The 16,585-nt window shown below is 32.3% G+C and overlaps 1 protein-coding gene across 1 annotated transcript in view; it reads right to left on the reverse strand.

Annotated features, from left to right (window-relative positions):
- LOC109089090 (echinoderm microtubule-associated protein-like 6) overlaps positions 1-16,585 on the reverse strand; it is a 57,901-nt gene that overhangs the window by 10,552 nt on the left and 30,764 nt on the right. The window contains exons 15-32 of the mRNA XM_042733457.1: positions 16,340-16,451; positions 15,327-15,447; positions 15,141-15,241; positions 13,612-13,814; positions 13,407-13,518; positions 12,050-12,177; positions 9,862-10,003; positions 9,635-9,787; positions 8,074-8,197; positions 7,712-7,808; positions 7,474-7,641; positions 6,193-6,394; positions 5,928-6,054; positions 4,907-4,985; positions 4,698-4,827; positions 3,486-3,584; positions 3,239-3,259; positions 579-752 (exon numbers count right to left, since the gene is read on the reverse strand). Of these exons, the coding sequence (XP_042589391.1) occupies positions 579-752; positions 3,239-3,259; positions 3,486-3,584; positions 4,698-4,827; positions 4,907-4,985; positions 5,928-6,054; positions 6,193-6,394; positions 7,474-7,641; positions 7,712-7,808; positions 8,074-8,197; positions 9,635-9,787; positions 9,862-10,003; positions 12,050-12,177; positions 13,407-13,518; positions 13,612-13,814; positions 15,141-15,241; positions 15,327-15,447; positions 16,340-16,451 (2,293 nt within the window). The remainder of the gene's footprint in view (positions 1-578; positions 753-3,238; positions 3,260-3,485; positions 3,585-4,697; positions 4,828-4,906; positions 4,986-5,927; positions 6,055-6,192; positions 6,395-7,473; positions 7,642-7,711; positions 7,809-8,073; positions 8,198-9,634; positions 9,788-9,861; positions 10,004-12,049; positions 12,178-13,406; positions 13,519-13,611; positions 13,815-15,140; positions 15,242-15,326; positions 15,448-16,339; positions 16,452-16,585) is intronic.

Here is a 16,585-nt window from a genome sequence, read left to right on the forward strand (position 1 = left end):
TTAAAGAATTATTGTCATTACCAGTGTTATTTTAGTATTATTAAGATACCATTAGGTATTTTTATATTTAGATTTATTTTTTTTGTATTTAACTTTTTCACTGTACTTTTAAAGTTTTAGTATTTTTGTTGCATGTTTTCATCATTTTTATTATTTATTTTTTTATTTATTTTTTAAATACATCTATGTAGGTTTTTATTCATTTCAGTTTTAGTTTAATTTATTTTTAGTGGCCTAACTAAGTTAAAGCATAATGTCAAAGCAAATTATTTTATTTAATATTTTATTTTAGGTAGCTTTTTTTATTTCTAGAAACAAAGATGTTTTTTTGTATGGTTTTAGTCAGAAATGCAGGTTTTATAACTTGCAATTCTGAGCTTTGAACTTTTTTTATTCCAGTGCAGAAAGAAAAAACAGAAATGTGAGATGCAATCTCAGAAGTCAAAATTCTGAAATGTAAAATCAGAATTCAAAAATGTAGAAAAAAGTCAGAATTGCGAGGCTAATGTTAGGCCTTTTTTTCAGATGCAGGGCTACTTTAAGTATGTATTTAGTTAAAGCCACTGGTTTTCACACACCTTCTTGCCATCTCCACACAGTGATGGTGTGCTCCGGATCCACTCCCACAGACAGCAGCAGTTTTCCCGTGGCGCTGAAGTTGATGTATCCGATCCCTTTGGCGTGAGAGCAGCGTAGCACTGACAGCGTCTGTTTGCTCATGGCGTCCCACACGTGAATAGACGGCGCCAGGCCTACAGACACACACAGACACAGACCAACATCACATTATGACCGCCAGTCCTCACAGCTGAAGGACAGATCCACAACTGCTCCTTTCAGCACAAGACACATTAAATCTATATTAGGTGTATTAGAAGACAATATTAATGCAAATATTGTGGTTTATTTATATTAATAAATAGTGTTGAATAAACTGGATTACAGTAGTTGCACTGCAGTAAAGATGCATTTAGAAAAAGTAGTACAATTACAAGCTACTAACAACAAGCAGTTAACTATGTTATTTAAAGGGGGATTATACAACTTATTACTTAAGCAGAGATGTATTTTTCTGGCACATTTTGATGGAGTTTTTAATGATTTTTTTAAACAGACAAATTTACATAAAATGCATACATAAACGTATAAATAGATGCATATAAATAAATGCATAAATACATGTAAAAATAAATGCACTAAATGCAGACAAATGCATGAATAAATGCATACAAACATGAATGAATGAATAAATCCATAAACATAAATAAAAGCATAAAAAATTGCATTTAAATAACTATAAATCAATGCAAAAATAAATGCACTAAACGTATAGAAAAATGCATATATAAAGGCATAAATTCATAAATAAATGCATATAAATAACTGCAAAAATAAATGCACTAAATGCAAAGATAAATGCATGCAAGCTTAAATGAATAAATAATAAATTAATTAATTAAAAAATGCATTAATAATGCCTATATATAAAATGCATTTTAAAAATGCAAAAATAAATGCAGTAAATGTATAGATAAATTACTAAATTTATAGAAATAATAAACATGCATAGAAAAATGCATAAATAAATGCAAATAAATAACCACATAAATGAGTTGAAAAGATTGTGCTGAAAGGCAGCATTGAATTAAATGTTCATCACAGCACACCAGCATGGCTTGAAAAAAATAGCATGTTGCTGGAAAAGCTACTGTAATTAGAAAACAATGTAGTTGTACAATGTAATGTAGGAAAAATATAGAGCTGCTGCTTTTAGTTAGTCACTTCCCCAACACTGTTAATAAAGCAGCAGGATGAGTTTGGGATGGCTATAATGAGTCCATAAGGACAGTCCTCAAGGTTTTCAACATGACAATATTCAATATTAGATATGTATTTTATCGCTGAGGGAGGGAACGAGACATCATGACATGATGATGACAGAAAATCAAGCCAATCTGCTGCATGATGCTTCATTCAAACATGAGAATGTATTCTTCACAGCGCTGGTCTTTACTGAAACCAGGACATAAAACATGAGAGAAATGAGAGGATTGCTTGATCTTAATCTGAAATCTGTGACATCCAACTTCCAGACCCTCCTGAACCACAGACAGATGTTATTCCATCAAACGTGATATTAAAGATTGATTCACTAAAGAAATATTCAGAGTTTGTAAGAACCAAATAAGTTAATTTAAACTTTATTTCTGATTTTTTTTTTAAACAGCTGTATTTTTCTGGCGCAAAAATAATGAGGATTTTTAATGACATTTTGACAAACAAATTTACACTAAATGCAACAATAAATGCTTAGATAAATACATAAATAAATGCATAAAAACATAAATAGCTGGATAAGTAAATGAAAAATTAAACGCACTAAATATAGATAAATGCAGGAATTAATTAATACAAGCGAAAATAAATAAATCAATTAATTCATAAATTCAGTTAATGGTTTAAAAGCAGAAATGCGAAGTCTGTATTTTTGTTTAAGCATTTATATAAACTATTATGTGCAAAGATGTAATATTTTAGTTTATTACTCTTATTCTTTTAAAGTTATTCATAAACTTTTTTAATGTTCATAAAATAATTTAAAAAATTGTTCATAAAAGAAGTCTCTTCTGATTAAAAATAAAGCAAAAACAGTAATACTGTGAAATATTTTTTACAATATAAAATAGCTGTTTTATATGTGAATATAATGTAAAATATAATTTATTCCTGTGATCAAAGCTGAATTTTCAGCATCATTACTCCAGAAGTCCAATTCTAATCAGATTCTTTGATGGTAACATAAACTGCATTGTTTCAGATTGTTATTATTATTATTTTTTTAAATAATGTTTTATTCAAAGATATTATATATTTGATGATTATTTACTTCATTATTGCATTAACTGCATAGATATAATTTATTTACATATATTATTATGCAAATTATTCCTATTTAGTTTATTCTTCTAAATCTGTGTGCACATCATATAGTGCTTATCATACTAACTAGTTCACCATGGATGTTACTGCTAAAGTGTTACAGAATAACGCAAAATGCTATGTTAACATTGCAAACTGAAGTGTTTGACTTGCATTGAACCCAAATCTTAGCTTTGGAGAAATAAAAATGCATGCTTAAGTTCTAGTTTGGAGCCTTAAAACCTGTGCTGGATTTCTGGAGTCAAACACAGAAGGTCAGTGAGACAAACTAAAGTCAGATGAGGTTCTGCTGTCCTACCTGGCAGATCGGTGATGTCGCCTGTGTGGTGGTGTGTTGGATGAGAGCATGAGACAGTGATGAACAAAAATGAGAGAAGCCAAAGCAGAATTACGTGAGATTCGACTTATTAACACAAAACCAAGCAGTGCAGCTGAAAGAAGCAACGCAAAAGTCAACGGCAGCAAATGAAAATGAGTCAGATGGTGAAAATTACACGGGTTTGCATAATGTGTGTAGAGATCAGTTTGTTCATTAGCACGCTTACCGATCTGACCGGTGGCGATGATGTTGAGATATTTGGGATGTTGATTGACAGTCAGACAGAGGATGTCATCCGTGTGCTCCAGATAAAAGCTCTGAGTTCCTGCAAATCACAAACAACTACTTTCATTCTCCAGTCCGTGTTAAACAGCACGCATGCAGCTCTTATGAGCTCATATTCATATTCAAAGACTACATGTACTTTAAGTTTAGTACACAGCAGAAAATAGACTTATCTCACACACTGCTTCAAGTTTGGGATCAGTAAAAGTAAGATTTATTTAATGTTTTTAAAAAAAGAAGTCTCTCTTGCTCACAATGGCTGTATTTATTTGATTAAAAATACAGTAAAATCAGTTATAATGTGAAATATTATTACAATTTGAAATAGCTGTTTTCTATGTAAATATGTGTTAAAATGTAATTTATTTCTGTGATGCGCAGCTGTATTTTCAGCATCATTACTCTTCTCTTCAGTGTCACATGATCTTCAGAAATCATTATAATATACTGATTTGCTGCTCAAGAAACGTTTCTGATTATTATGAATGTTGAAAACAGTTCATATTTTTGTGGAAAATGTGATGGATTTTATTTTTCAGGATTCACAGATGAATAGAAAGTTCAAAAGAACGGCATGTATTTGAAATAGAAATATTTTGCAACATTATAAATGTCTTTACTGTCACTTTTGATCAATTTGATGAATAAAAGTTTTAATTTCTAACTTTTTAAACTTTTGAATGGTAGTGTATATTCTAACTATATAGGTTCAATTTAACTAATACTGTAGTACATAATTAATTACTGTTAAAAAAACTAATTTGAAAATATAATAATGTGCACATTTTAATAATAATTTAAAACTGTAGTTAGTTTTAGCTGAATTTCATAAAAAAGAATATATATATATATATATATAGTTGTATTTAACTGTAATATAATTAAGTACACGTTTAATACATCTTTTTTAAATAGGTTGTATCTAAAGCTGGTTTAGTTCATTTAACTCTTCCCACTTGTGCAGTTCCCTCTGCAGCCTGTAGAGGTCAGCAGCATCTGAAATCAGATTAATCTCAGAAGACACGCCCACAAACTCAGCCCATGCATAAAGTCAAACTGTACATCTGATTGTGTTTTTCCTGCACATTTGCCACATGTTGAGACAGTAAGCCAGAGGTCAGAGGTCAGCAGTGAGGCTGACTCAGGACTGTACCAGCAGAGAGGTTCTGAATAACAGCAGCGGCGGCCGTGTGGAAGATGATGTCTGCTCCATCATTGAGGTAGTGAAGGTTGTTTCGACAATCAAAGCCCCTGTAGCCAAACACGTGATCCAGAGACAGTTCCTGCAGACACACACAGATCAACACACACTGAGAATAACGGAGACAACCCTGATTCCTCATGAGCTCTTGACCAACTGACCTCCACGATTTTCTTCTTCTTTGTGATGTTGTTCTTCACCAGTTTGTCAGGTAACGGTGCGGCGCGGCTCACTGGAGGCTTCAGGAAACCAAAAATGACATTTTTAAAAAATGAGTTTATGTCTTGTTTTCTATCACAAATATCTAAACATTCTCAAATCATGATATATTATTTATTTGAGATGCAAAATGATGCAAGATATCAAGTCCTGTTTTCTGATAAATGTATCAAAACAACGTGTTTTTGCTTAAAACAAGAACAAATGTCTACCAGTGGGGTCAGCTAAATCAACTTACTGTAATTCAAAGGGAAAAAAAAAAGAAGATTTTTCTGACCTCACTGATGGATGTTTTTTTTCTTTCCGTTTCTTTTTTTTTTTTTTTTTTTTTGCATAAACTAATTTAATTTTGATTTTTTTTTTTCGGAAACAAGACTTTGTATACACATTGTTTTTCGTCCAAACTAAATGTTTTTTTTTTTTTTCATTTTTTTTTTAAATTAAAAGTAATATTGATTTATTTTTTTTATATTTTCAATGTTTAAAATAAGACAAAAATACTAAGATTAAAATAACGTTTTTCAACTTGTGCCTCATTTCCTGATAAATATATCAAAATTAAGTGAGTTTTTGATTAAAACAAGAACAAACATCTGCCAGTGAGGTCAGAAAAATCTATTTAATTCAAACAAAACAAAGTTTTTTCATTGCGTTTTTTTATTTTTATTTAAAACATTATATTTATATTTATATATATATATATATATATATATATATATATATATATATATATGTTTATTTTGATCGCATTTGTCAGATATTTTTCTTGTTTTAAGCATGAACACTTAATTTTAGTATATTTTTCAGAAAACTATTAAAATCTGATAATAATAATTATAATAATAAACATACAACATTTATAATATTTATAATAATAAACATAATAATATCTTAGATTTTCAAACTAGGAAGAAAAACCTACTAAAAGGGAAAAACATCTGTTCATCTGTGCTTTTTTATTACCGTTCATCCACCGGGATCTCCTTCTGTTGTTGGTGTGGTTTCACGCCGGTCATCTGTCTGATACTGACAGCGTAGATCTTCGTCGTGTAATCCATGTTCTTTTCCCGAGCAACGTCACTGTCGTATCCTAAACACACAAACGTTAGTGAAATAAAACTGCACATTAAAAATTGTAATTAAAAATGTCAAATTGAATACTTTTAAAATGAAACTAAATGAAAAACGTAAATGATAAATTAAATGTAATCACAAACAAAAACATTACCCCCGTCCTCTTCAGCGTCGTCGTCTGATTCCTCGCTGTCCACAGCTTTGCTCTCGCGTGGACCAATCCCCTCTCTCGCCCAGATCATGAGGGCGGTGTCAGCTCCGCCCACTGACAGCAACATCGCGTCGTCATTGGACCATCGTACGCTCGTCACATTGGCACTGTGAGCCACATACTTTTTAAACTTGGCAAACTGACCCTGTATGAAATTAAAAAAAGCATCAAGGACATTCTACTTAATGCATAAACCACTGGTTTTATAGAAGACTTGTACAATAGCATTCAAAAGTTTTATTTTATTTTATTTTATTTTATTTTATTTTATTTTATTTTATTTTATTTTATTTATTTTTTTTCTCAGCAAGGATGTATTAATTGGTATTAATTGGACAGGTTTTGTCACTTTTAAAGGGAAAAAAATATCATTTATTATAAAGAAATATAATAATTGATAAATAAAATTTTATAAAACTATAATAAGAACTGCTGTTCTTTCGAAGTTTCTATTCATCAAAAAAATGCAAAAAAAAAAGTATACCAGAAGCAGTTTTCAACATTGATGATAAGAAGAAAAGCAGCAAATCAGTATATTAGAATGATTTCTGAAGATCATGTGACACTGAAGACTGGAGTAATGATGCTGAAAATACAGCTTTATGTCAGAAATCAATTAATTTTACAATATATTCACACAGAAAACGACTATTTTGAATTGTAATAATATTTCACAATATTACTGTTTTTACAGTATTTTTGATACATAAGAGTCTTCTTTCTGAAGCATGAAAAACAGTAGTGTATGTGAATAAATGTGACCCTGGACCACAAAACCAGTCTTAAGTGTTAATTTTTCAAAATTGAGATTTATACATCATCTGAATGCTGAATAAATAATCTTTCCATTGATGTATGGTTTGTTAGGAAATTACAATATTTGGTCGAGATAAAACTATTTGAAAATCTGGAATCTGAGGGTGCAAAAAAATCTAAATTTTGAGAAAATCATCTTTAAAGTTGTTCAAATGAATTCTTAGCAAATGCTATAGTACTAATCAAAAATTTAAGTTTTGATATATTTACAGTCGGAAATTTACAAAATATCTTCATGGAACATGATCTTTTACCTTAATATCCTAATAATTTTTGGCATAAAAAAAAAAATCAATAATTTTGACCCATACAATGTATTTTTGGCTTTTGCTACAAATATACCCCAGAGACTTAAGACTGCTTTTGTGCTCCAGGGTCACATATGTTGTGGTTTTGCTGCTGTCAGACCTTGCAGGGAAAGCTGAAGAGCTTGACGAAGCCGAAGTCGTCTCCGGTGGCCAGCAGCTTCCTGTCTTTGGTAAGTGAAGAGGCGTTGACGAAGCTGAGCGTCGGCCAGATGCCCTCGCAGGTGGGACCCAGCACTGACGTCCATGTGGCCCATTCCATCTTCTCAAACTGAACACACACAAACACACAGTTACGCTGGGGTTGGTGATATATATGACTGTGTGTAGTTTTTTTTTACCTCTAAACTGCTGATAGTTTGTCGTCTTCCACGTGGAGCTTCAAAAAATAGCTGCTCTTTGGCACCAGTGTTGACTTGAAGCAGTTTTCCTGCATTAATACACACACACAAAAAAAAAACGGTTTGATTATGTGGATCACGTGTTTAACCTACAGTAATGCCAATAAATAATACACAAATTCTTTATCTGTAAGTATAAAAAAGACGCTATTTCCTAATAAAAAAATATTTCAAGCTACAGCTGGCCAGAAAGTTTTCTCCATTCAAAACATTATCAAATAATTTCGCTTAACTGTATTTCACTCAAGGATTAATTCATCACATGCAGAGATTAAATTTATGTTCACTCAAGGATTAATTCATCACATGCAGAGAGTGTGATACAGCTGGACGCTCCTTTACAGATGCCCACCCGCTTACTGCTCAGAACGTTATAGATGTCCACAAATGAGTCGTGGGAGGCCACGGCGAGGTATTTTCCAGCATCTTCAATAAAAACAAAACAAAAAACTTTTTAATTATATATGTGACCCTGGAGCACAAAACCAATCTTAAGTTGCTGCTGTATATTTGTATCACTAGCCAAAACATATTATATTGTATGGGTCAAAATATAGTTTTTTTCTTTTATGCCAAAAATCATTAGGATATTCAGTAAAGATCATGTTCATTGAGATTGATTTTGTAAATTTCCCTACGACCGTAAATATTTCAAACATCTTAACATTTAGTGAAATTAGGTGTAATATTGATTGCGCTAAGAAAGTTTAATCTGGACAAAATTCAAAAGGCGATTTTTCTCGATATTGAATATTTGATTTTTTTGACACCCTCAGGATTTTTCCAGATTTTCAAATAGTTTGTTAGAGCAGGACAAATATTGTTCTATTATAACAAACCATACATCTAAGGAAAGCTTATTTATTCAGCTTTCAGATGATGTATAAATCTCTATTTTGAAAAATTGACACTTAAAACAATTACGTTTTGTGGTCCAGGGTCACATATTACACTTGTGCCATATTTCATTAACGTTTTACATAATTTTAACATTACACACACACACACACACACACACAAACAAACACACACACACACACACACACACACACACACACACACACACACACACACACACAAACAAACACACACACACACACACGCACACGCACACGCACATATATATAATTATAAATTTACAATATATATACATACAAGTCCGTTTCAATAAATGTATATATAAAAGTATTAGTTATTTATTATTATTAATTATTATCATATTAATACACACACACACACACACATATATGTATATTTTTAATACATATTTCAATCTTATATAAATATAAATACATATTGCATATGTTTCTTAAACATATACACATGTATATGTTTGTATTAATGTATAAATATAAATATACACCGTACACACACATATATCATGCAAACTTTTATTTTGGATGCAATTAATTGATTTCACAGCCCTGATATGTATTGTACATATGACCAAATGATCTATTATACATGCATATCTCCACATATGATCAAGTTATGTTTAAATATTATATAAAAACCATCTCTGATGAAAATAAATGTTTTCATATCATATAAGCCCTCCAGAGTTGTGTGATCTCTTCAATTTACACACACAGAAACTCATTTTATTTTATTAAAGAATAACTTCTTTTATTTTACTAACTTGGCAGCAGAGCAAATTTGTGGGTCAAAGCTTACGAGATAAACTCAGCTCTGGAGCTACAAAACTACATGAGGTCTTGTTTGCATTGCATAATGAAACACGTCCCAGGTTCACAGTAATACAATGATGCATGCACATATTTCTAATGGGAATTTGTATTTTAAATAACGTGTATTATCAGCCCATTTTAATATCTAAAACTGCAGCCAATGCCAGACGGTTACCTTGAGAGAACCTGATGTCAGAGATGATCTCCTTCCTGTGGTGAAAGGTCACCATGTCCTCCAGCGTGTCTGCATTCACCACCAGGAAGCTGCCGTCGTTTAGACCCACCGCTAAGGCTTTTCCGTCTGGCGAGAAGGCACAGCATCGACCACCTACAAACACACACATACACCTAACTGTTATTTGAGATCTTCCAAATGTGGAAGGAGGTTGGCGAATCACAAACCTTTCTTAAGTTTCCGGACGGCCACCATGCGATGGTTGGCTGAAAGCTCCCAGATGCGCAGCGTTTTGTCGTCACTCACAGTGGCACAGATGGGCAGCAGCGGATGAGCAGCGAGGCCCCAGACTTCCCCCTCCATATGACCCTAAAACACATCAAACACAACACACAGTCGACCTGCCTGACCATCTAATCTGGTTTTTAGGGATGTAACGATTAACCGCGAGCCGGTTGAAAATCGATTCAAATATGTGACGATTCAAATCGGTTGAGATGCTAAACAAATTGCAATACAACTGGAGTAGGAGTTTATATGAATGTATCTCTGAGGGGAACTAACTGTCTTTAAAAAAGTTTTTGTGGTATTTTCCTTTCATCTTGCCTCTGAACAATGCATATTAAAGTAGTGTTCAGCTCTGCTCTGGCTTTACAGTCTGCTTTGTTTACAGGGGACGCAGCGCCATTGCTGTTCACGAGCGCAGCTCTGCTTTGTTTACAGAGGTAACCCAAGTGAAACGCAGCGTCCATTGCTGTTCACGAGCGCAGCTCTGCTTTGTTTACAGAGGTAACCCAGGAAACGCAGCGTCATTGCTGTTCACGAGCGCAGCTCTGCTTTGTTTACAGAGGTAACCCAGGAAACGCCGCGTCATGCTGTTCACGAGCCGCAGCTCTGCTTTGTTTACAGAGGTAACCCAGGAACGCCGCGCCATTGCTGTTCACGAGCGCATATTTGATTTGTTTTCAGAGGTATGCTTTGTTTAGAGGGGTAACCCAGGAAACGCAGCGTCATTGATGATTTGTTTTACAGCGGTACATCCAGGAAACGCCAGCGTCATTGCTGTTCACGAGCACAGCTCTGCTTTGTGTTACAGAGGTAACCCCAGGAAAACGCCGCGTCATTGCTGTTCACGGGAGCGCAGCTCTGCTTGTTGTTTACAGAGGTAAACCCAGGAAACGCCGCGCCCATTGCTGTTCACGAGCGCAGCTCTGCTTTGTTAACAGCGGTAACCCAGGAAACGCCGCGTCATTGCTGTTCACGAGCGCAGCTCTGCTTTGTTTACAGCGGTAACCCAGGAAACGCCGCGTCATTGCTGTTCATGAGCGCAGCTCTGCTTTGTTTACAGCGGTAACCCAGGAAACGCTGTATCATAGCTGTTCATGAGCAGCTCTGCTTTGTTTACAGCGGTAACCCAGGAAACGCTGTATCATAGCTGTTCATGAGCAGCTCTGCTTTGTTTACAGCGGTAACCCAGGAAACGCTGTATCATAGCTGTTCATGAGCAGCTTTGCTTTGTTTACAGCGGTAACCCAGGAAACTGGGCATCATTGCTATACATAAGTGCCACCTGCTGGCAGAGAATGAATCTACGTCTCATTCAGCTCGTCTGCTGTTTCGTTCAGATTTGTAGTATAGTATAGTTTCACAAAACTAAAGTCAGACCATTCTGTTTTCGCATCAAATTAAGAAATTATAATATATATATTATATCTATATATATATATAATATATATATATATCATACACATATATAAAAAAAAAGTTGATCACAAAATTAAAAACTACTCATGCTGCATCTTTGTTTGGATCATGATTAAAATCCAGTGGTTGCCTCTAGTTTTAAATGGAAAGAGCACAGACAAAGACTTAAGCCCCTTTCACGCCAAGAATGACAACTATAAAGATAACAATATTAGCGTCCACACCAGCGGACAATTGGATCATGATTAAAAGCACAAATTCTAAGCACACAGCTATACCGCCTTTATCGTTACAGCTGTGGTGTGGACTCTGCTATTCCTTATTATTGAGAACGATTTTTAGAACTATATCTTTATCGTTATCTTTATAGTTATTGTGCTTGGTGTGAACGGGCCTTTAGTTTGTTTATATGAAGCGATTTATTTTATTTGTGTAACTTATTTGATTTGGGGTTTGTTTTAAAATTTCAATTTAGTTTTGTTATATTTCAGTTTCACAAAGAAACGTGCAGCAACAGCCTGATAAAAGGACACCTTCCTGTAGGGACCACTATATAATTTGTCTTCAATCTCATTTTGTTAAAAAAAATTGTGAGAAAACCGAATCGTGAAATCAAAAACGTGAATCGAATCGACTCGTTACATCCCTACTGGTTTGATTTTGTTATTCTGCATCTGTATTTGCAGCTGTGTATTTGAGCGTGACACGCACCTGTACGAGTAACGTCATGGGGCCGCTCTTGTCGATCTCCAGGATCTCTCCGTTTTTGGTGCCGACCAGAATGTGTCCATGTCCCAGAGTGATCGCTCTGATGGACGGGTTGTCCTCTAACAGCAGTCCTAAACAACAACAAGTTTTATTATACAAGCGTAACCCTTCATATCGTCTGAATATATAACCAAATCTCCTAACAGATGCTAATACAGATCCGACTGTATTAATTGAAAATAATATGCATAATTTTTCTAATATTTGTATTATTTTATATTTTAAAAAAAAGTTTATTATTTAGAGGTAAATATTGTTAAGAACCATGAACTCCCCAAAACAAAACAAAATATTTAAAAAATAAATATTATTGAAACATTTACTACATTTATTTCAATGTTAAACAATGTACTCATTTAGCATAAACACTGTATTAATTAAAGATTATAGGAATGATTTTTCTAATATTTATATTATTTTATATAGAAATAGCATATAATTTAGAGGAAAATATTGTCTAGTACCATTAAATCTCATGATAATACAAAATATAGTATATTCAATTCATAAACAATATTAAATAGTGTATTAATTTAACAAACAATGTATTTATTGAAAATATGAATAGTTTCCTAATATCTGAATTTCATATAGAAACAAATAGTATCAAATGTGTAGTACCATCAGATCCCCTCAAAATACAAAATATTAAATAATAAATATTACGAAACTAAATATAGTACATTAATTTCACTAAATAAAATAAAACACTGTATTGACTTCACACTGTATAAATTGAAAATAACATGTATTATTTTATTAATATTTGTATTGTATTATTTTTTACAGAAATAAGACGTTTTAGAGCTGTCTTGTACCATTAAATACAAAATATTAAATAATAAATATGATTGACACAAAATATAGTACATTCATTATTAAATTTAGTGAAATAATTAAATATTTAATTATGATATTATGTATATTTCCATATTATTATTATTTTTTATAGAAATAATATTTTTTAGAGGTAAATATTGTCGAGTACCATTAAATCTCACAATATAAAAAATATTAAATAATAAATACTATTGAAACAAACTATAGTACATACATTTCATTAAAAAAGCATTGCAATAATTACAAATATTTTTTTTTTATATATTTTTTTTTTTTAATTTTTTTTTTTTTTTTATTATATTAGAAATAAATAGTTATTTTTGTGAAGGCAAATAATGTTGAGTACCATGAAATCCCCTCACAATACAAAATATTAACTAATAAATACTACTCTAACAAAATATAGTCCATTTATTTCATTGTACTGTAAAAATGGTCTGTTTTGAGGATTTATAATCACCCTTAGATGAAGGCGAGAGCACCGCCCTCTTGATGGCGTACGTCTTCAGACATCTCTCGAACATGTCGTCCCACAGCTCAACAACTCCATCTTTACCCCCCGTCACAAAACCCTTCAGGTCACAACACACCATTAACAGCTCAGAAATGCATTTCATCTATATTTCTAAGCAGGGTAGCATGTACCTGTGGCAAAATCAGCTCACCTTATCCAGAGAGCACATGGCAAACACGGGCCCGTCGTGAGCTTTGATGCTCTTCATGAGCGTCGTGTCTTTCCAGATGTACACGTCGCCCGTCGTCGCCCCGGAAAACACCAGATCCTCCGAGCGTCCGTAGCAGGCGGACATCATGGTCTCATGCCTAGCGAGATTCCCGAAAATGCCTCTTTTAAATGTTAAACCTCCTCCTGGAGTGAGAAATAAACATCAAGCAAATGCGTTTGAATTTGAATCCAGAGGAAAAAGCGTCCAGTGCATTAGTTCACAGAGAGTAATTCAGTTACTGGAGCATTTGGTTTTGACTCACTGAGCTCTTTTTAAAGCTCTTGCATCTTATTGTTGGTATAATAGGGGTTGTTGTTGTATAGTTTTGGAGAAAAGTTAAATTAGATTTTGTGAGATCTATGTGTTGTTGTGGATGCTCTCCTCTGAGAGACCGGCAAGAGCTTATGCTTCGCATATTTCAGTAAAAACACTGTCTGCACATACAGTACAGGTCAAAAGTTTGGAAACATTACTATTTTTAATGTTTTTGAAAGAAGTCTCTTCTGCTCATCAAGCCTGCATTTATTTGATCAAAAATACAGAAAAAACAGTAATATTGTGAAAAATAAAATAATAACTTATAATAATAGTTTTCTATTTGAATATACTTTAAAAAAATAATTTATTCCTGTGATGCAAAGCTGAATTTTCAGCATCATTACTCCAGCCTTCAGTGTCACATGTAACATCCAGTCTATCACATGATCATTTAGAAATCATTCTAATATTCTGATTTATTATGAGTGTTGGAAACAGTTCTGCTGTCTAATATATTTGATGAATAAAAGGTAAAAAGAACTGCATTTATTCAAAATAAAAAAAAAATTCTAATAATATATATTCTAATAATATATTTTTCTTTACTATCACACTTTTTATCAATTTAACACATCCTTGCTGAATAAAAGTATTGATTTTATTCAAAAAAAGAAAGAAAAAAAAATTACTGACCCCCCAAATTACTGACCAGTAGTGTATATTGTGTTATTACAAAATATTTTATATTTTAAAACATAGCTTCATTTTTTTTTTTTTTTTTTTTTTTTTACTTTTTATTCATCAAAGAAATCCTAAAAAAGTATCACATGTTCTGAAAATATTAAGCAGCAGAACTGTTTCCAACTTTGATAATGAATCATCATATTAGAATGATTTCTAAAGGATCATGTGATAATGATCCTAAAAATTCAGCTTTGCATCACAGAAATAAATGATAATTTAAAGTATAGTAAATTTAAAAACAATTATTTTAAATTGTAATAATATATCACATTAAAAAATGTTTCTGTATTTTTGATCAAATAAATGCAGGCCTGATGAGCAGAAGAAACTTCTTTCAAAAACATTAAAAATAGTAATGTTTCCAAACTTTTGGTCTGTACTGTATAACAAGCATCCTAAGCTGAAAACAGGATGCAAGACTCATAGTATTGTATCACAGTATGCTCTAAAAAACGTATGAATCTCACCTGTGTGCAGCCAGAACTTGATGTGTTTCAGTCCCACTGTCAGCAGCTTGTCCATGCGGAACGGGTTTCCTTTCACCACAAAGATCTTCTCTTTATGTCCTCTATGGTAAAGAGAGAGACGGATGTCTTCGTGAGCGATTCAGCTCGCTGTACACACTCTTTACCATTAGGAAGGTTCGGTTTTACCTGGATTTGGCCAGTTTTTGAGAGACTTTTGTCTTCGTGAGCGATTTTTCTTTTTTTTTACCATTAGGGTGGTTGGTTTTTATGTGGTTTTGTTCGTTTTTTCGCACATTTTTTAAAGTCCCTTGTGATTATGTAGATTTGAGAAAGTTAAATAACAGGGTGACACAAAAATGCTTTAAGCAGTTGTAAATTGTACAAAAATATGTATTGGAGATGCATTGGATTACTTTGCTCGAAACCAGAATATTTAATGCTTCAATGTAATTATTAAAAAAAATTAGCACACTCTGAAATACATAAAGTTTATGGGAAATTTTTTTTTTTAACATCGATTTGAACCCAAATGTCCAGTTTCTCAGCTGATTTCCATGTAAAATGTTTATTTTAGTATCGAGAAATTATTATAGTTAATATTTTATTTTATACTTAATATTTTTAATTAATTTTTATTTTCTATTTTCATTTTCTAATTTAGAGCTTCTGTTGTGAATTTTTGTTTTTTTTAAATAGTTTTACATTTTTAATATGTCTATTTAGTTTTCATTATTTTAGGTTTATTTATTTTAGTACATTTGAGTTAAATTAAAATAAGGAATGTGTCTTTATCAACTAATTAAAATACAAGTTTATATATATATATATACATAAAATATAATTTATTGTATTTCAAAGTTATATATACATTATACCCTGGGGAAATGTACCTTTTATAAATTAAACTTATTACTATTATAGTTAATATTTTATTATTTTATATTTAATACTTCAAATTATTATTTTTTTATAGTTTGTTTTCATTTAATTTTAAAGTTTACACATTCTTATGTGCCTTTTAACTTTTTTTATTAGTTTACATTTTTATGTCTACATAGATTTTTTTTTTATATTTTGTTTTAGTATTATTACTAAACTAATTCAAATAAAAAAAAATTATACATAATTTATTGCATTTCAAAATTTTCAAAAATAAAAGTAGGATTAAAAAATAAACATTAAAAGAGATGCATTGGTGCTCTGACCTGTGAACTCTAGAGCACAAACCCCGCGCTGATGTTGACCCTTCAGCAGAGATAAACACTTGAGTGTCTGGATGTCCCACACATGGATGGCCGGATCTCGACCCACCTGACACACACAAACACATCAGTTCAACATCTGCATGATCTACACACACTTCACATTCATTACCACGCCTTACAGAAAATACACGCTCCTTAAAATTATCACCAACGATCTGAAATAAGGCTGTGCACACTGAC

Source organism: Cyprinus carpio, chromosome B11, assembly GCF_018340385.1.
Source record: "Cyprinus carpio isolate SPL01 chromosome B11, ASM1834038v1, whole genome shotgun sequence".
In the NCBI taxonomy this organism is placed as follows: domain Eukaryota; kingdom Metazoa; phylum Chordata; class Actinopteri; order Cypriniformes; family Cyprinidae; genus Cyprinus; species Cyprinus carpio.